Source organism: Acipenser ruthenus, chromosome 38 (genome assembly GCF_902713425.1).
Source record: "Acipenser ruthenus chromosome 38, fAciRut3.2 maternal haplotype, whole genome shotgun sequence".
NCBI classification, from domain to species: domain Eukaryota; kingdom Metazoa; phylum Chordata; class Actinopteri; order Acipenseriformes; family Acipenseridae; genus Acipenser; species Acipenser ruthenus.
In genome coordinates this window covers 800,450-816,508 of record NC_081226.1, presented here as the reverse complement: position 1 = coordinate 816,508, position 16,059 = coordinate 800,450, and the positions used below count along the sequence as shown (strand labels likewise).

At 43.0% G+C, this 16,059-nt stretch overlaps 2 protein-coding genes across 2 annotated transcripts; one reads left to right on the top strand and one right to left on the bottom strand.

Moving 5' to 3' along the window:
- Window positions 1–977: 977 nt before the first annotated feature.
- On the bottom strand, window positions 978–8,848 carry LOC117433939 (RNA-binding protein 42). The gene is made up of 11 exons (XM_059009401.1): window positions 8,658–8,848; window positions 6,267–6,334; window positions 5,717–5,897; window positions 5,294–5,363; window positions 4,892–4,957; window positions 3,986–4,212; window positions 3,428–3,586; window positions 2,476–2,619; window positions 2,106–2,226; window positions 1,236–1,430; window positions 978–1,133 (listed from the first exon to the last, which is right to left on the bottom strand). The coding sequence occupies exons 1-11, from the start codon at window positions 8,793–8,795 to the stop codon at window positions 1,021–1,023; spliced, it is 1,482 nt and encodes a 493-aa protein (XP_058865384.1). The 5' UTR covers window positions 8,796–8,848; the 3' UTR covers window positions 978–1,020.
- Window positions 7,324–15,559, top strand: LOC131707155 (CD276 antigen-like). Its single transcript, XM_059009413.1, has 5 exons — window positions 7,324–7,341; window positions 12,174–12,248; window positions 12,527–12,880; window positions 13,118–13,405; window positions 13,719–15,559. The coding sequence occupies exons 2-5, from the start codon at window positions 12,212–12,214 to the stop codon at window positions 13,874–13,876; spliced, it is 837 nt and encodes a 278-aa protein (XP_058865396.1). The 5' UTR covers window positions 7,324–7,341; window positions 12,174–12,211; the 3' UTR covers window positions 13,877–15,559.
- Window positions 15,560–16,059: the final 500 nt, after the last annotated feature.

Below are 16,059 nucleotides of genomic sequence, written 5' to 3'. Positions count from 1 at the left end.
GAAAGTCACAGGACTGAAGAAAGAAGCAGCCTTCGTAGTTTATATATAAATAAATAAATAAATACAACCTTTGTTTTCTGTATTAAAACTTTATTTACATCAAAAGGTTCCCCTTCCCCTTCCACGTTTACAATGCAACGTGTTTTTTTTTTTTTTTTTTCGTATAAACAGCGATCTCATTATATCTTCAGACTACGACCCAATCAGAACACAGCATACAAAGATCACAGTAACCCCACTCGGCACAGAATTAGGGACAGACTCCACCACACAAGGAATGCAGGTTGACTGTAAGGCTAAAGAAGTGTATTGTAGTCTGGTAGAAAACCAAATAGAATTAAAAATAAATGGTTTACAGTTATTTATGGAGAGGTCTGAAGTTACTTGACATAGCAGAGAACTGCGAATACTAAAAACAAATAGCTTGGGCTTTACTGCCATCTAGTGGCGACTTGGGAGAAAACAAATAAACTGTCAACAGTCAATATGTAATTGTTCTGAGAAAACCCGGTCAGAACAGGGAGGGGGGATTTCTCTTGTAACCCTTTTTCTCAGCAGTAAGTACCTTCAAAAGTACTTAGAACGACTGACTGTGTTGTCTGGAGTCACTCCGAGTGGTTCTGGGTTGCTCCGATATTGTTATGGTTTTGTCTCTAAATCTACCCCATTTGCCTGGAGCCAGTTTGCAGATTTAGCTTTTTAAAAAGAGGCAGCCTCTATAAGTGATGCTGGACTCCTCCCACCTCCCGCAGGGACACACACAGACTCATCTCTCCCCCACCCCACACTAACAAACTCCCTCCACCCCTTATCTGGGTGTTCTGTTGCTCTGTAATGGAGTTATTGTGTTTCTCTAGATCTACCCCCTTTGCAGATTTCACCTCCAAGTGAGAGACAATACCACCCCACCCTCCCTCCTCTCCCCTCCCCTCCCCACCGGGACACACAGACCCGACCCTCCCCACCTCACAGACACACAGACCCTCCCCACCCCACATACACACACAGACCCTCCCTCCCTTATCTCAGTCCCAGCTTCTTCTTATCTTTCTGTTTCTTGCGAACGACCTCAATGTTCCGGTCCTTCCACATGCTCTTTCTCAGCTTGATGGGACGACTGCCCACGTATTTACCTGAGAGAGAGAGAGAGAGAGAGAGAGAGAGGGGGGGGGGATGCAATCAGACCTGGGCTCAATCTCAAATCACAGCAGCACTGTTGGCTGAATTCCGCTCACCGTTCATCTCCCGCATGGCGCGCACGTAGTCGTTGGGGTCCTTGAAGCTCACAAAGCCGTAGCCCTTGGTCTTGCCTGTGCGTTTGTCCCGGACCACCTTGGCTTTGAGGAAGGAGGGGTAGCGTCCGAACGCCCGGGTCAGGATGTCATCGTTCACCTCGTTACCCAGGTCACCACAGAAGATCCGGAAATCATCTGAGAGAGGGAGAGGGAGAGGGAGAGAGAGGGGGAGAGAGATAGAGGGGGAGAGAGAGGAGAGAGGGGGAGAGAGAGAGGGGGGAGAGAGAGAGAGAGGGGGGGAGAGAGAGAGGGGGACAGGGGGAGAGAGGGAGAGGGGGAGAGAGATAGAGGGGGAGAGAGATAGAGGGGAGAGAGGGGGAGAGAGAGGGAGAGGGGGAGAGAGAGATAGAGGGGGAGAGAGACAGAGAGAGGGAGCGTGAGAGGGAGAGAGAGAGAGAGAGACAGAGAGAGAGAGAGAGAGAGAGAGAGAAGATGGTTAGGAACGCACACAGTGTAGAAGAAACAGCGTTGGATCCCAATACAAAAACCTGAGATCAAATAGAATTACAAATACAGAAGACCTGTTTGCTGGAATTGTTTTTTTTTTTTTCTTTTTAGCATTAACCTACAAATCCAACAATAAAAAAAATAAAAGTAAATAAATAAATCACAAGAACGCACACAGAATATGACTAATTATAAAGTGCAATTACTGCAGCCTCATTGTAACTGTCATTTGGAATTGAACAGAGGATATTAATGGCAATCTGAGCAAACTGTGCTGCTGTAATTGGAATGTGTAATTGTAATGTGTAATTGTAATTGGAATGTGTAATTGAGCCCAGGTGTGCTTGCTTCACGGGGTCTCACCCGTGTCCCACTCCAGCAGGCTCTGGTCCTCCCAGGACGTCCCGGCCGCCGTGCGGATGCAGCGCTTCGCCTTCTCCTGCTTGCTCTTCTTCCTGTCCTCCGCACTGCTGCCCTCTAGTGCCTGGGGGGGTGAATCGAGACAATTCAGAACATGTGCTGAGGAATGCCCGTACCAAGTGCCATCCCCAAAAAATAAAAAATTATATACATATATAATGGCTTCACTGTGAGTTTAATAAGACACACCTGAGCTTGTTACCTGTACACTGTGGCTAATCAAGCTCGTACTAAAGTCTGGAATGGGTGAAACTGCTGTGCAACTGGAATCTGTCTCTGCTTTCCCCCCTGCCCCCGGTCCCCCCTCCCCTACCTCAGTGTTCACAGGCTCCTGCTCAGGCATGCTGGGTCCGATCACCGACTCGTCCAGCGCAGCGGAGGCCTCCTTCTCTTCCATCAGCGCCGCTGCTGCCGCCAACGCTGCCTGCTGCTGCGCCACAGACGCCAACAGCTCCTCCTGCAGAGCAACACACAGGGGTGAGAGCCACACACACACACAGGGGTGAGAGCCACACACACAGGGATCAGAGCCACACACACAGGGGTGAGAGCTACACACACACACAGGGGTGAGAGCCACACACACAGGGATCAGAGCCACACACACAGGGGTGAGAGCCACACACACAGGGGTGAGAGCCACACACACAGGGGTGAGAGCCACACACAGGGATCAGAGCCACACACACAGGGGTGAGAGCCACACACACAGGGGTGAGAGCCACACACACAGGGATCAGAGCCACACACACAGGGCTCAGAGTCACACACACAGGGCTCAGAGTCACACACAGGGGTGAGAGCCACACACACACAGGGCTCAGAGCCACACACACAGGGCTCAGAGCCACACACACAGGGGTGAGAGTCACACACACACATGGGTCAGAGCCACACACACACAGGGCTCAGAGTCACACACACAGGGATCAGAGCCACACACACAGGGATCAGAGCCACACACACAGGGGTGAGAGCCACACACACAGGGGTGAGAGCCACAGACAGGGCTCAGAGCCACACACACAGGAGTGAGAGCCACACACACAGGGGCGAGAACCATCCTTCAGATGAGACGTCAAACAAACAAGGTCCTACTGGAAGTGACTCTGCATCAACTCCAACCACAAGTACATTGAATTCCAAACGCATCTCACCAGTCCCAGTGCGAGCGAGCCCGGGTGTGGCCAGCAGTGCTGCCGGGCTGTCACTGCAGAGAGAGAGAGACACGGAGAGAGAGCGAGACACGGAGAGCTGCTTCTTACCACGCGGGCCTGGCGGGCTGCATTGCGGGCTTCCTGCTTCCTGCTGACGGGCGCTGCGGAGTAGACGGTGGGGGCCGCCTGGATCACAGTGGGGCTCATCTTAGGAGGAGCCTGCATCACCGGCCTGGACACAGGAACCATGTGGCTCATACCACCCCCCTGGGGAGAGAGGGGGGGTCATTAGTCAGCAGGTGGATGTTTTTTTTTGTGGGGGGGGGGGGTAAACCTCGTTATAACTTGGCCAAGACAGTTTACCTAGACAATGCTGTTTCGGAGGGATCGGTCCCGGACTTCTTTCGAGGGAATCGGAATATTTTAAAAGAGACGTTTTAAGAATTGCCAGCGATTGGTCGAGGGTTTTCATTTTTGAAGCCGATTTTTAAAAAAAAAATAAATCTATGAACAAAAACAGTGACTGTTTATTCAAGTCATTTGAAGACAAGAACGCTCTGCAGTTCTGATCAGTGATGACGTTCTGGAATTGATTTTAAAGAGGGATAGGAATTAAAAGAACAGGAAATGAGCCCAACCCTGGTCAGCAGTGTTCAAAGTACTTACCGGCGACATTGGTCCCATATTCCCCATATTCCCCATGTTGCCCATATTCCCCATGTTGCCCATATTCCCCATGTTGCCCATGTTGCCCATATGCCCCATGTGATGCTGTGGCGGTCCAGGCATGGGGGGTCTCATCATCATGGGGGGAGGCGGAGGGGGTCTGGGCATGGGGGGGGCCACCATGGACTGAGGAGGGGGGCCGCGCATCATCGGCATTCTGTGCCCGCCTGCAGAGAGAGCGGGACGGTTACGAGACGGGTCTGATAACTATGCAGATCTGCAGGAGGCTGGTTCTTCCTGCAGCTGCACTTCTCTCTGCTGAAGTGAATGTCGGAAAACTAGATCCGACATCTGCTTTTTTTTACTTACAGAAAAACACTAAAAAAGAGACTCACATGCACTATACAGAGTTGTCTATTTGACATTTTAGGCAAAATATGTAATTACTATAACTAATCAAATTAGACTTCTATAGGACAGATAGATAGGCTTCCAGTAGACACTTCTGTTTCGTAGTTTCTTTGATTACATGACATTTCAATAAAAAAATATAAATTATGTTCACATTGTTTTCTTCCCCAATCCTAAAATTCTAGGTGAACTTTTTGGCTATAGCTTTGTCTGTCTAACTCTCTTCACCAGGGATGGCAATAAGGCTCCCGTTGCACAGCAGTTTGATCCAGTCCTGGTTTTACTAAGAGTTTAATAAGACACTTGTTACCTAGACGCTGGCGCTAATCAGGCTCATTTTAAAACCTGGAACGGGTGAAACTGCTGTGCAATATGAGTCTTATTTCCACCCCTGATTATTCACACACAGACAACACACTGACAAAAACGTCCTCTGATTTCATAAGCAAAGTTTTTCAGTCGGACGGAGGAACACGGCTGAACAGGAAGCAGTACCTGGTCTCTGGAGGATGTGCGGCACAAACGCTGGCCTCATAACGGAAGGAAGCTGGGGAGGGACAGCTGGCAGAGAAGGACACAGTCAAGGTTGAAGCACTGAACAAAACAGGGTTATAACACAAGAGGGGCCGACTGCACCACCCTCTGCTATTATTATTATGAATGAGTCGTTTAGCACTTTTATCCAAAGCGACTTCCAGAGTCTAGGGGGGTGAACTCTGCTTCATCAACAACTGCTGCTGCTGCTGCTGCAGAGTCACTTCCAATAGGAGCTCGTTTGTTTTACATCTCATCCGAAGGTGAATGAACTGTTTGTTTGTCTCAAAATCCAGAACTCATGGAAAAGGTATTTTGTACACCTCTGATTTATCAACTTGATAGATTTTTTCGTAGACCCACCTGGCCCTACGAAAGCGCCGGGGGGCGGCACCACGAACGCAGCGGCTCTGGCTTCCAGGCTCTGCTGGACCTGCAGGGGAGAGAGCGAGAGAGGACACTGGGTCAGAACACGCAGGAAAGCTCCCTGCTTCACAGACGAGGCCGGACTCTTCGTAAACAACTCCGCTGCCTCCTCCCAAACACAAAACGACCTCTCCTTCAGTCACTGTATCACGTTACCTTTCCTATCCATCTATCTAATTTACAATGCATGCTTTTGCAAAGTGACGGCTGGGCAACTTCTCAAACTCCATAGAGTTCAAAACTCAAATTTCAATTATTAAGAGTCTAGTTTGCATTCTGAAAGCACAGGTTTTTCCCTCACAAAGAACAGCCAGTTTCCATCAGCTGCTGAGACTGACTCACTCAGCCACTCGCTCTCACCTGTCTGTAGGTGTTGGTTCCTATGATGGCCCGGATCACGGGTTCCGTTGGCATGGCGACGGCTACAGGCCCTGTCTCTGTCTCCTCCTCCTCCTCCTCCTCTTCCTCCTCCTCCTCCACCTCCACCTCGTCTGTGACTGGGGGCCCTGAGACTGGCGCGCCCAGCACCTCCTGCTCAAACCTGGGGGGAGAGAGAGGCGCTGCAGGGTAAGGCTCTAGGATCAGGAATGTACCAGACAGACAGCTTCCCCAAAGCAGGGATGGAAGTAAGCCTCCTATTGCACAGCAGTGTCACCCATTCCAGGTTTCAATACCAGCTTGATTAGCCCACAGTGTATAGCTAACAAAATCAAGTGTGTCTGATTAAACTCGCAGTTAAACCAGGAACGGATCACACTGCTACGCAACGGGAGTCTTATTTCCATCCCCTGCGATGTGATATTATCATCACGGGCTTGTCACTGTAGACTCCCATTATGCGCTGGCCCTTGGGGTGACTGTAGTTGTATTGACAAAGGTGGGTCTCAGTAAATGAAACTGAAATACTCACAGAGCCATCTCAGCCTCCATCTCCTTCAAACGGTCCTCTCCTGTCTTGACCGCCATCTTCGCTGTAGTCTGCAAGATGATTTTAAATCGTGATAATTCACTTTAATTCAATATACTGTATCTCTTTCTCGTTACATGTCTTATTGGTTGTTGCACTACAGGGATTTACCATTTTAAAATGATGCTGATATAGAGTAGCCTACATATACTGTATGATCTCTCTCACAACACAAAATCTTGGTTGGTATTTAACTGCAGGTATTTACCACGGTTTAGCAAAGACGTTAACTCTTTAGTTTTTAATTAATGAATTAATGTATTGTTTCTTCCCACACTTGTAATTGAAATACATGCACTATGATAACCAGTCTCCTGTTTGTTTTCTGTCCTAATTATACAAAGTACTGTATGTAAAAATAAATGAAAGAACAAATATAAAATAATAACACTGTATAAGCAACGTTTTTCATGTACATCATGTGATTGCACCGTGGCCTAGTTAGTAATCGCAGCATGGAGCTTCATTTTTTCCGTGATTGAAACTCATGCTTTAACTTTTGGACAATCGCTTGCATACCTGCTGTCCATACTGTAGTGCTTCCCAAAACAAAAACACCTCCAGAAATGCAAAATAAGGTCAATTGGTAACACATTTAGCTAGTTAACATATATTACACAAACAGAAATACACAATCAGAAATGTACAATCATACAATTCACTTTAAATTATTTATTGTTCATTAATATATCCGATCTGCTTATTTCCTAGCCTAGGCTCGTTTACATTAGAAACAATGGAACCCCCCCTTTAAATTCTAGAGCGTGATCAACTTATTTCCTGGGACACCGGCATAGACAGAAATCTGATCTGAAGTGCAGGCAGATATTTTTGAAAAATATGAAAGCATGGCGCTCCTAGGGGGTTTCCCCAAGTCTTCATGACTCAGACAGTGTTTTTTTTTTGTTTTTTTTACTGTATCTACACACTGTTTGACTATGAAGCTCAGAACGCATTCCTCCTCACAGGCACATCACCGGAGCCCCTGTGGAAGTTATTTTGAATGCAGCTCTGTTCGGTGAGTGTTATTTAAATTTCAGTTTTCAACTTGTTACTTACATATCTGATGCTTTGCTGGCGATTTCTATAATGTTGACAACTTCTCTTTACATCGCGATACTAATAAACCTGCGCATGAGATGCATTCTCTGGTCTGAATGCATTTCATTTATATTCTTAAAGCCGTAAAGGTTTAAACGATGAACGAAAATAAAAATCTAAATCAGCACAGCATTTTACTAAACATTTAAACTAAAATGTCCCGTTTAAAGGTAGATTTACAGACTACATTTTTAATTTATCTCTACAAACAAAAGCACTGAAAGTTATCGGTTTAGACTAGTTTCTAAATATGTGGCTAGAAATGTAACACGTTTTGTTTTAATTAGAAGTGCTGTTTTTATATAAGGTTACTCAATTACGGTGCAAATATTTAGGCCTATTTTGGTATATATATATTTCAAAATATATACTTTCGCTCTTCAGTTAATTTCGGCTGACACGCAAAACCGAGGTTCTAGTGGAAGTGACTGGAGCAGATGAGATTCATAATTCACGACCAAGTCTCTCCACTTTCATGATATCTGTATGCTCATATTTACCGATATGTAGCTTCTTTTTTAGCACGATTCACACAGAACTAAAAAACAGACTTCGAGATCTGGTCAAAGCCGAGGACGTTAGTCTCTTTGGATAAAAGCGTTTGTTAAATTACTAACATATCCACAAATAGGGTCATTATTATTATTATTATTATTATTATTATTATTATTATTATTATTATTATTATTATTTATTTATTTATTAGTAGACGCCCTTATCCAGGGCGACTTACAATCGTAAGCAAATACATTTCAAGTGTTACAATAATACAATAAGAGCAAGATAAATACAATGACTTTGTCATAGTTCATTATTCGTTAATAAACAATAAAAAAATAAGCTAAATGTAAAAGCAAGATCTCTTTTAGTAGTGAAAACTGCGGTCAGTAATACTGTCAATATGCCAGCCACAGAAAACACATGATAATGTACCCCCGCATTGTGATATACAGTAGTATTAATTAATCATTAACACATTCAGTGCCACTGCCTAATTTGAGGAATGGCTACTTTAGAATTTGATGGTAATTTTGTCGTATTTGAATTTTCTCTTTAACTATATTCTTACGAGAACTTATTCAAATTGTGTTTGCTGCAAATGGTATCTGTGTGGAAACTGTATACGCTATATTTCCCTGCAGTGTGGGAGCTCTTTAATTTACGTGCTAAACGAGAATATATATGTAGATTCCATCATAACAAAAAACGTAAACGACTCATTAACTTCCTCACCCGGCAGACGCCTCCTGTGTGACCCCGATCTTCTGAAAGAACCCGGTTTTGTTTGTTTAATCTCGTTAAATCTTCAGACTCGCACCTTCCACAAAACAACCTGCGTCCACTAGACCGGACGCGCTCTGAAACCGTCATCAACGCGTTAGACGGAAAGAGGTTTTGTTTCTGTTTCCGGTAACGTGGTGCTCTGGGAGCTTGTGTTTTATGAGAGTGTGCTGATGGCTGATTCTGTGTGTTCAGTTCAAATGTTCGTATAGGGAAATCAAGGAATACCAATACAAACTCTGCGAGATTGGGAGAATGCGCTTAGTTATATTCTCAAACAGCGGTTACATACATGACAAAAGTCCCTGTATATAGTCGCCAAGTAATAGAAACTTCATAATGATGATGAATGTGGGCATATTGGTAATAATGTCGAAACAGTGGAGCGTTTTCGAGAGTAGTCGGGCGGGGTTACGGATTTGGTGAAAAAGCTTCTTTCTTTTAGTACATGTGTTTAAACTGTGTACATTGCTTACATTCCGTATGGTGCGCGTAGAGAAAGCAGGTGGGAATGTGTGTGTGTGTGTGTGTGTGTGTGTGTGTGTGTATACATACACAAAGGAAGACGATTCGAAAGATTGATATATTAAAATGGTGCTAAATAAAATAGACGTAAAGCATTCTATTGAGAGAGACCAATAGGCATACTAGAAAAATAATAATAATTATAAATGCGCTAGCAAATGGTAACTCCCCTGGAAAAGATGGTTCCTCTTTCGAGTTTTTCAAAAATGCCCCAGTTTTGCCAGAAACTTCTTATAAACTCCCATGAGATGGTATGAAGTCAGCATTGCTAGTAAAAAACACACCATTGTAAGCGGCTAAGAGGCATTTTCTTTAAGGTGATTTTTCTTTAAAATATTCTGAAAAAGTTTCCAGTAACACTGTGTGTGTGTGTGTGTGTGTGTGTGTACACACACACACACACACACATACATACATACATACATCCATACACGTGTGTCTCAGACTCTAAACGAATCAGACCGAATGTGTATCTTTTTCATAACATACAGAATACTATGGGCATAGCTGAGTGATATGCAGTGCCTAGTTGAGCCTCCCAGTCTGTTCAGGAGCCTTCTGTCAGAGCTTCCACGCCCGCCTTGAGGACAATAGCAGAAACTCTGATGATTTATTCTATTCGATGCAAATATCAGGACCTTGAAGTTACTGAAATAAGCTTTGAGGCTTTAAGGGAACTGTATGGTATCAGAGCACAAATACACAGTGCCTTTTATTTTATTTTTTTAATAGTTCATTTTTTTTTTCTTAAAGTTTAAGGAGGGTATGTTTTAATGTTTTGCAAGATGTATTAAATGCATATCAAGCAACAGAATCAGTTCATGTAACTGAACAGCACGTATCACATGTTTTGCATCACATATTTTCCACAGCCTCCAGTTTTGCTGTCTGCTCGTCAGCTAACGCCTCAAAGCCGCTCACGCTCAGAGCCAGGCGGAAAAGTATCACAAACAGCGGGGGTAAAAAAAAATGCATTTAGGGGCCCCCTCTCCAGAATAATAAAAACAGAGTGCCTATCGTACAGGCTTCATTTTTGCAAAGATGTCAACCAGGACAGCAAAAACAAGTTGTTGTTGTTTTTTTTTTTTACCAATGATTTTTCAGTTGCGCCACCGATAGTTTCTATTCTCTTTTTGAGCTGGTAAAAAAATACCTGTTTAGTTTTTCGTTCCACTTATTACTCGTTGGGACTCCCCCCACACACTTTACAAAAAAATATATATTTTTAAATTTACTTAGAAAATTTGACAGTGTACTTACTGCAGTTTTTATTTCTTTATTTCTTTATTTTGTAGTCTTTTCCTTCCGTTTTTGACATCCAGATTTGAGTTTCTTTTTATTTGGAGGTTCCAGGGGCTCGGCAAATTTCATTTTTGATGGTTTAAAATCGTAGGATTAGGCGTTATGATAGTGAGGCTCGACAAAAACGCTTCTCAAATGAAAGTCTTGATTGTTTGAAAGCAAATTAATATAATGAATGTCGAGGTCAGCCAATAGCTTTCGGCTTTACAAAGCCCTGTGGATGACGGAAGCCAATCGGGAATGAGAAGAGGCGGGACTAAGGAACAGGCGGCAAACAGGAAAAAAGGAGGGAGATCTGAAAAGCTTCACGGCACTGCGCGTGTTTTTTGTCTGGGTGCTGTCGCAGGCCCTGGCTATTGTTTTTCTGTTTGCTTAGTTGTTGTGACGATAGATCTTAAGAACATAAGAAAGTTTACAAACGAGAGGAGGCCATTCGGCCCATTTTGCTCGTTTGTAGCTTATTGATCCCAGAATCTCATCAAGCAGATTCTTGAAGGATCCCAGGGTGTCAGCTTCAACAACATTACTGGGGAGTTGGTTATTATTATTATTCGTTTATTTAGCAGACGCCTTTATCCAAGACGACTTACAGAGACTAGGGTGTGTGAACTATGCATCAGCTGCAGAGTCACTTACAACTACGTCTCACCCAAAAGACGGAGCGCAAGGAGGTTAAGTGACTTGCTCAGGGTCACACAATGAGTCAGTGGCTGAGGGGGATTTGAACCGGGGACCTTCTGGTTACAAGCCCCTTTTCTTTAACCACTGGACCACCCAGCCTCTTCCAGCCCCTCGCGATTTGTCATTCAACAACATTATGTTAATGTCGGGCTAGTCCCTGCACTCTCGACGTATCGAAGCATGAACACTTACCTTGAAGCCTTTTAACTTCTCACAGAAACTGCCATGTGGGGGCGCCCCTGGCGATCTTGACGCCACATTAATTTTCCCACATCATGACATTTACTGATGTAAAAGGTCAGCTGTGACACGAGTGTTAAACTCATTGAGGGCGTGGGAAGGCTAAACCTCACGGGGTAACTATATATCTTATTTTTACAACGAAAAAATAATAATCTAGCAGTTTCTGAATGCATATACAATGGGAAAATAACAAGAGTTGATTATGAAAAAAAAAATAAGCTTCTGACTTCATGCTGTAATGGTCTAACTGATTCTAGAGACGTTATACATCTAATAAATACAAATACATTTGACATAATAAAAGGTAACAATAAAATAAACTCACACTGCTTTGACTGAGCCATGACTCTTGAATGAAGCAGCCAGGAAGTGGATGGCAGCACATGGAGAGCAGGATGATAATCTTCCAAAAAATTATATATCACCTCTACTGGTTGTTTACTTCTGTTTTATTAGTTATATAAACATGTAAAACACTTGAAGAAAGTATGAAGCAAGAAAAAACAGAGAGGCATAGACTTTGGCAACTGTTGTGACCAGCGGGCTTTTAATGGGGACTTTTCCAATAGCAGTATCACGTGGAATGTGCCCTAAGGGACGGACTCCATGTAGTTTTGTATCGTGAGGTCAGTTGTGTGCGACAGCTGGTCGTTATTAAAATATCTTGGCACATTTTGTATCGGGTCTTTTCACTAAAACACAATGATCACGTTGCAGGTGCGCTGGAATCGAAGGTCTTGCTCTGTCTCTATCCTATGAACAAGCTGCTGTTCATACACGTTTGGCTGCATGGTAAGTTACTGAAAACAAAACAAAAAAAGTTACATTTTATTTTTATTTCTGACAAGCTTGCCCCAGAACTACAGAGTACAGGTAAAGTGGAAAATAATTAGCTGTGAAACATGGTGCGACTATACCATTATTATTATTATTATTATTATTATTATTATTATTATTATTATTATTATTATTATTATTAATTTAGCTATACTATGATCTTCTGTTTTGATTTTTTCTCAAAACCTGTTCAAGTACACATATACATCAATGGCTGCTGTTTTTCGTTCCAGTCTGTGTTGCAGTTACAGTGCCCCGGTCTCCAGTGACGTCACCTCCCGGCAGTGATGTCACTCTCAGCTGCTCTTTCTCCTATAAAGCGGGGGCTGATCTCACCAGAGTGGTGGTTACCTGGCAACGCCCTCCTGCCGATCATGTCGTCCACAGTTTCTATTACGGTCAGGACCAGCTGGCTCTGCAGAATGAAACCTACAGGAATCGGACCCAGCTGTTCCCAGAGCAGCTCAGTGTGGGGAACGCCTCCCTCAGACTGAAACAGGTGCGGGGGGAGGATGAGGGCTGGTACACCTGCTCTGTCACCAACCAAGTGGAGAGCACCAAGGGAGACGTGCAGCTCATAGTGGCAGGTGAGTGTAGTCTTACTGAGAGAGCTGCAACACTCCAGTTCTGCAATGCATTCACACTCCCTGCCACTTGGGTTTTGTAAAATAGAGAATGACTAGACATGACATTTACAGCAAAGTCACTTTGAAGTGCTGAGGTTATTTATTTATTTATTATACAGTAATTGATTTAGCCACTGGCTCATTTCCGTTGATTTGGAAAACATGATTTTAAAATGCTGTTTTCGTTTCTGTTCCCAGCTGAATTCAGCGAGCCTCAGCTGGTCATTACTGACCATCCGGACAGTCCAGACAAGGCTCTCCTGAGCTGCATCTCCACAGGATACCCCAGCGCTTCAGTGCAGTGGCTGAATGAGACAGGATGTGACATCACAGAGAGCAGCAGGACTAGCCAATCCGTGGACAGGGATGGGCTGGTGGAAATCACAAGTCACATTCTAGTGTCCAGGGATGCTAATTATACCTGTGTTCTTACCCACAGCCGACTGAACCAAACCCTCATGAAGACGATCACCTTAACAAAGAAGGGTAAGAATATGACATGACTGGATCATCACTTCAAACCTGAGCCACTAACTCCATTTGTAATGGAGACGTGACTTGCCGTAATAGTTTTTGATGTCAGTTTTTCACTTGTGGGCTTTTTAAAATGAAGCTATCCCACACAACAGAAGGGGGACTGGATTATAGTAATTACAGGGCACTTAACCCCACCTGTCCCCCAGCATCTCTTTATAGACACATTGACTTTCTGCTTTTCTCAATCCCTGTACAGAAGCGTTGGGTTGAAGAAGCATTCCTGATGTTGATCCTCATTTTTTTTTTTTTTTATAATCCACAGGTTATCCGGACAGGCATCGCATTGTTTTGTGGGTTGTCTTGACAGTGGTAGGGGTAGCAACAGTGATCATTGTAATCTGCCTGCTTTTCAAGCGCAGCTGTGATGCCAGCACACCAACAGATCCAACAGAACAACAGAACATGCCCTGTCTGATTTAACGGGTTCCAGGGGTCCATCAGATGTGTAAAAGTATCACATCTCATGGAGTTGTTCTCATACATTGCAGTTGCTTTATTAACAGCTGGGCAGTATTGAGCAATACCGGACCGCTCAAGGGTGTAATGCAGCCCTGACGCCACAGGCACCTTATCGCCCCTGGAAGGTGCGGTATTCCCCAATAACGCCCAACCTGTCGGGTCTTAGAAAATCGGCAACTGTTTACGAAAAAAAAAGACAGAAACAAATTTTATGGTTTAAAACGTGAACATTCAGAGGCTCAAGGATATCTATCCAGGTGAAAAGGCACTTATGCCGGTACTTTTTATTTCGTGGTCATCTATTGAAAGTTAATGGACCCCCCCCCGCCAAGGATACTAGCCAATGAGATGCCAGGAAATACAAAAAAAATGAATGATGTCTAAAACACCAAAGCACGGTACAGCACTTACACTATATGAAGACAATCTGTGAACATTACTGCAAATAAGGACTGCACTTTAATACAGTATTTGGAAATGTACTAAATAGTATTCCAAAAACTGTTCTTGCTGTGCTTTCTCAGCCCTAAAGTATTTTTTCATGTTTTTATTTTTTTGTACTGCCCCGTGTGTGTTAACCCGTGACAGAATCAACAACAAGAAAGCGCGCTCACAAACACAAACTGGCTTTGGACTTTGGCGTAAAAAAATCGTAATTCTATGAATTGCTTGCTTTCTTGTTTTCTTTTATTTAACACGGTTAACTGATTTTTAAACCAGCATGTTGTATATTCAACACATCTATAAATAAAGAAGCCACTCCACTGGACTGGAAAATTGGCAATGTCTGAACTATATTTAAAAAGGGAGATCAATTTCACCCTGGCAACTACAGACCTATGAGCTTAACTTCAATTGTATACAAAGTCATAGAAACTATAATAAGGAGCAAAATATAAAGAATATTTATATAATAACAATATTATAGGGGGCAGCCAACGTGGCTTCAGGAAGGGTAGATCTTGTTTAGATTTATTAGATTTCTTTCAGTGGATGAAGGTCTAAAGTCAACTTGACAAGTTATATAGCCGAGAGAGTTGAATTCAAAGCTAGAGAAGGTATGGTGACCCATTGGAACAGGCTGCCGGACAGCGTTGTTGAAGCAGAGACTCTCGGATCCTTCATGAATAGACTGGATGCTGACATGAACAATCCTGTATCACCTCTCTGTGACCATAATGAGACCTTTAGTTAGCCATCTGGAGGAAGGGCGGCCACTAATTTAAAAGAACTGAATTTAATATATTTTTTTAATGTTTTGTAAAAAAAAAAAAAAAAATCTCAATTTCTATGCAACAACCGTAATTTTCAAATGTTAAATAATACCTGTAAAAGATTTTTGTTTTTACTGAAATGAATACTTCAATGTATTTCACCTTTTTTTCCCTCTATACTGTAAGAAACATTAAAATGTAATGCATTTGACTTTAAAAATACGTTTTGTTTATAAATGAACTGTTAAGTGCGGGTAAAATGAACTGTTTCTACCTTTATTTGTAAATTTACGGTGTTCTACATTTGTGGCTGTTGCCTCCATAGAATCAAAAAATCTTAATCTTGAAAGTTCGTCTTAGTATCTCAAAAATATTGACTTTCAATCTCATAATTATGATTCTAGTTTTGTTGTTAATCAAAGAAAACCTCCTGCATAGTACTTAAGGCTATTATTATTATTATTATTATTATTATTATTATTATTATTATTATTATTATAGACTCGGTGGACCTTGTGTGCTGCAATATGTAAACAGGCGCAAAGGACGCTGGGACTATGATGAGGTTTTTTGGAAAAGGATTTCCTGAGTAAAGCGTGGAGACGTTTCATAACCAAATGCAATACCAGAGGTCATTTTTAAATGCAATACCAGAGCTCATGTTTAAATGCAATACCAGAGCTCATTTTTAAATGCAATACCAGAGCTCATGTTTAAATGCAATACCAGAGCTCATGTTTAAAACGACAATACGTATCTGCTATGTACTTCTTTCTAAACTGCGTATCTGAGACCCATGCAGCTAAGACTGATGGAATCATCTTGTCAGCTACTCTCTGTAACAGCACATCACGTCGGCAAGGAAGACAATCACATGGGGGGTGACAAATTATTGTAATGCGTTTCTTTTGAGTATTACTTTAATTTAGA

Bases quoted from the DNA above. Each gene is read 5' to 3' on its own strand.
- LOC117433939 (XM_059009401.1), bottom strand. From the start codon at position 8,795: ATGACGGTTTCAGAGCGCGTCCGGTCTAGTGGACGCAGGTTGTTTTGT. The intron at 6,335-8,657 runs GTGAGGAAGTTA...ATCATCTTGCAG, and splicing joins ACACAGGAGGCGTCTGCCGG to ACTACAGCGAAGATGGCGGT. The intron at 2,620-3,427 runs GTAAGAAGCAGC...GTTGCTCTGCAG, and splicing joins CAGCCCGCCAGGCCCGCGTG to GAGGAGCTGTTGGCGTCTGT.
- LOC131707155 (XM_059009413.1), top strand. From the start codon at position 12,212: ATGAACAAGCTGCTGTTCATACACGTTTGGCTGCATG. The intron at 12,249-12,526 runs GTAAGTTACTGA...TTTTCGTTCCAG, and splicing joins CATACACGTTTGGCTGCATG to TCTGTGTTGCAGTTACAGTG. The intron at 12,881-13,117 runs GTGAGTGTAGTC...TTCTGTTCCCAG, and splicing joins CGTGCAGCTCATAGTGGCAG to CTGAATTCAGCGAGCCTCAG.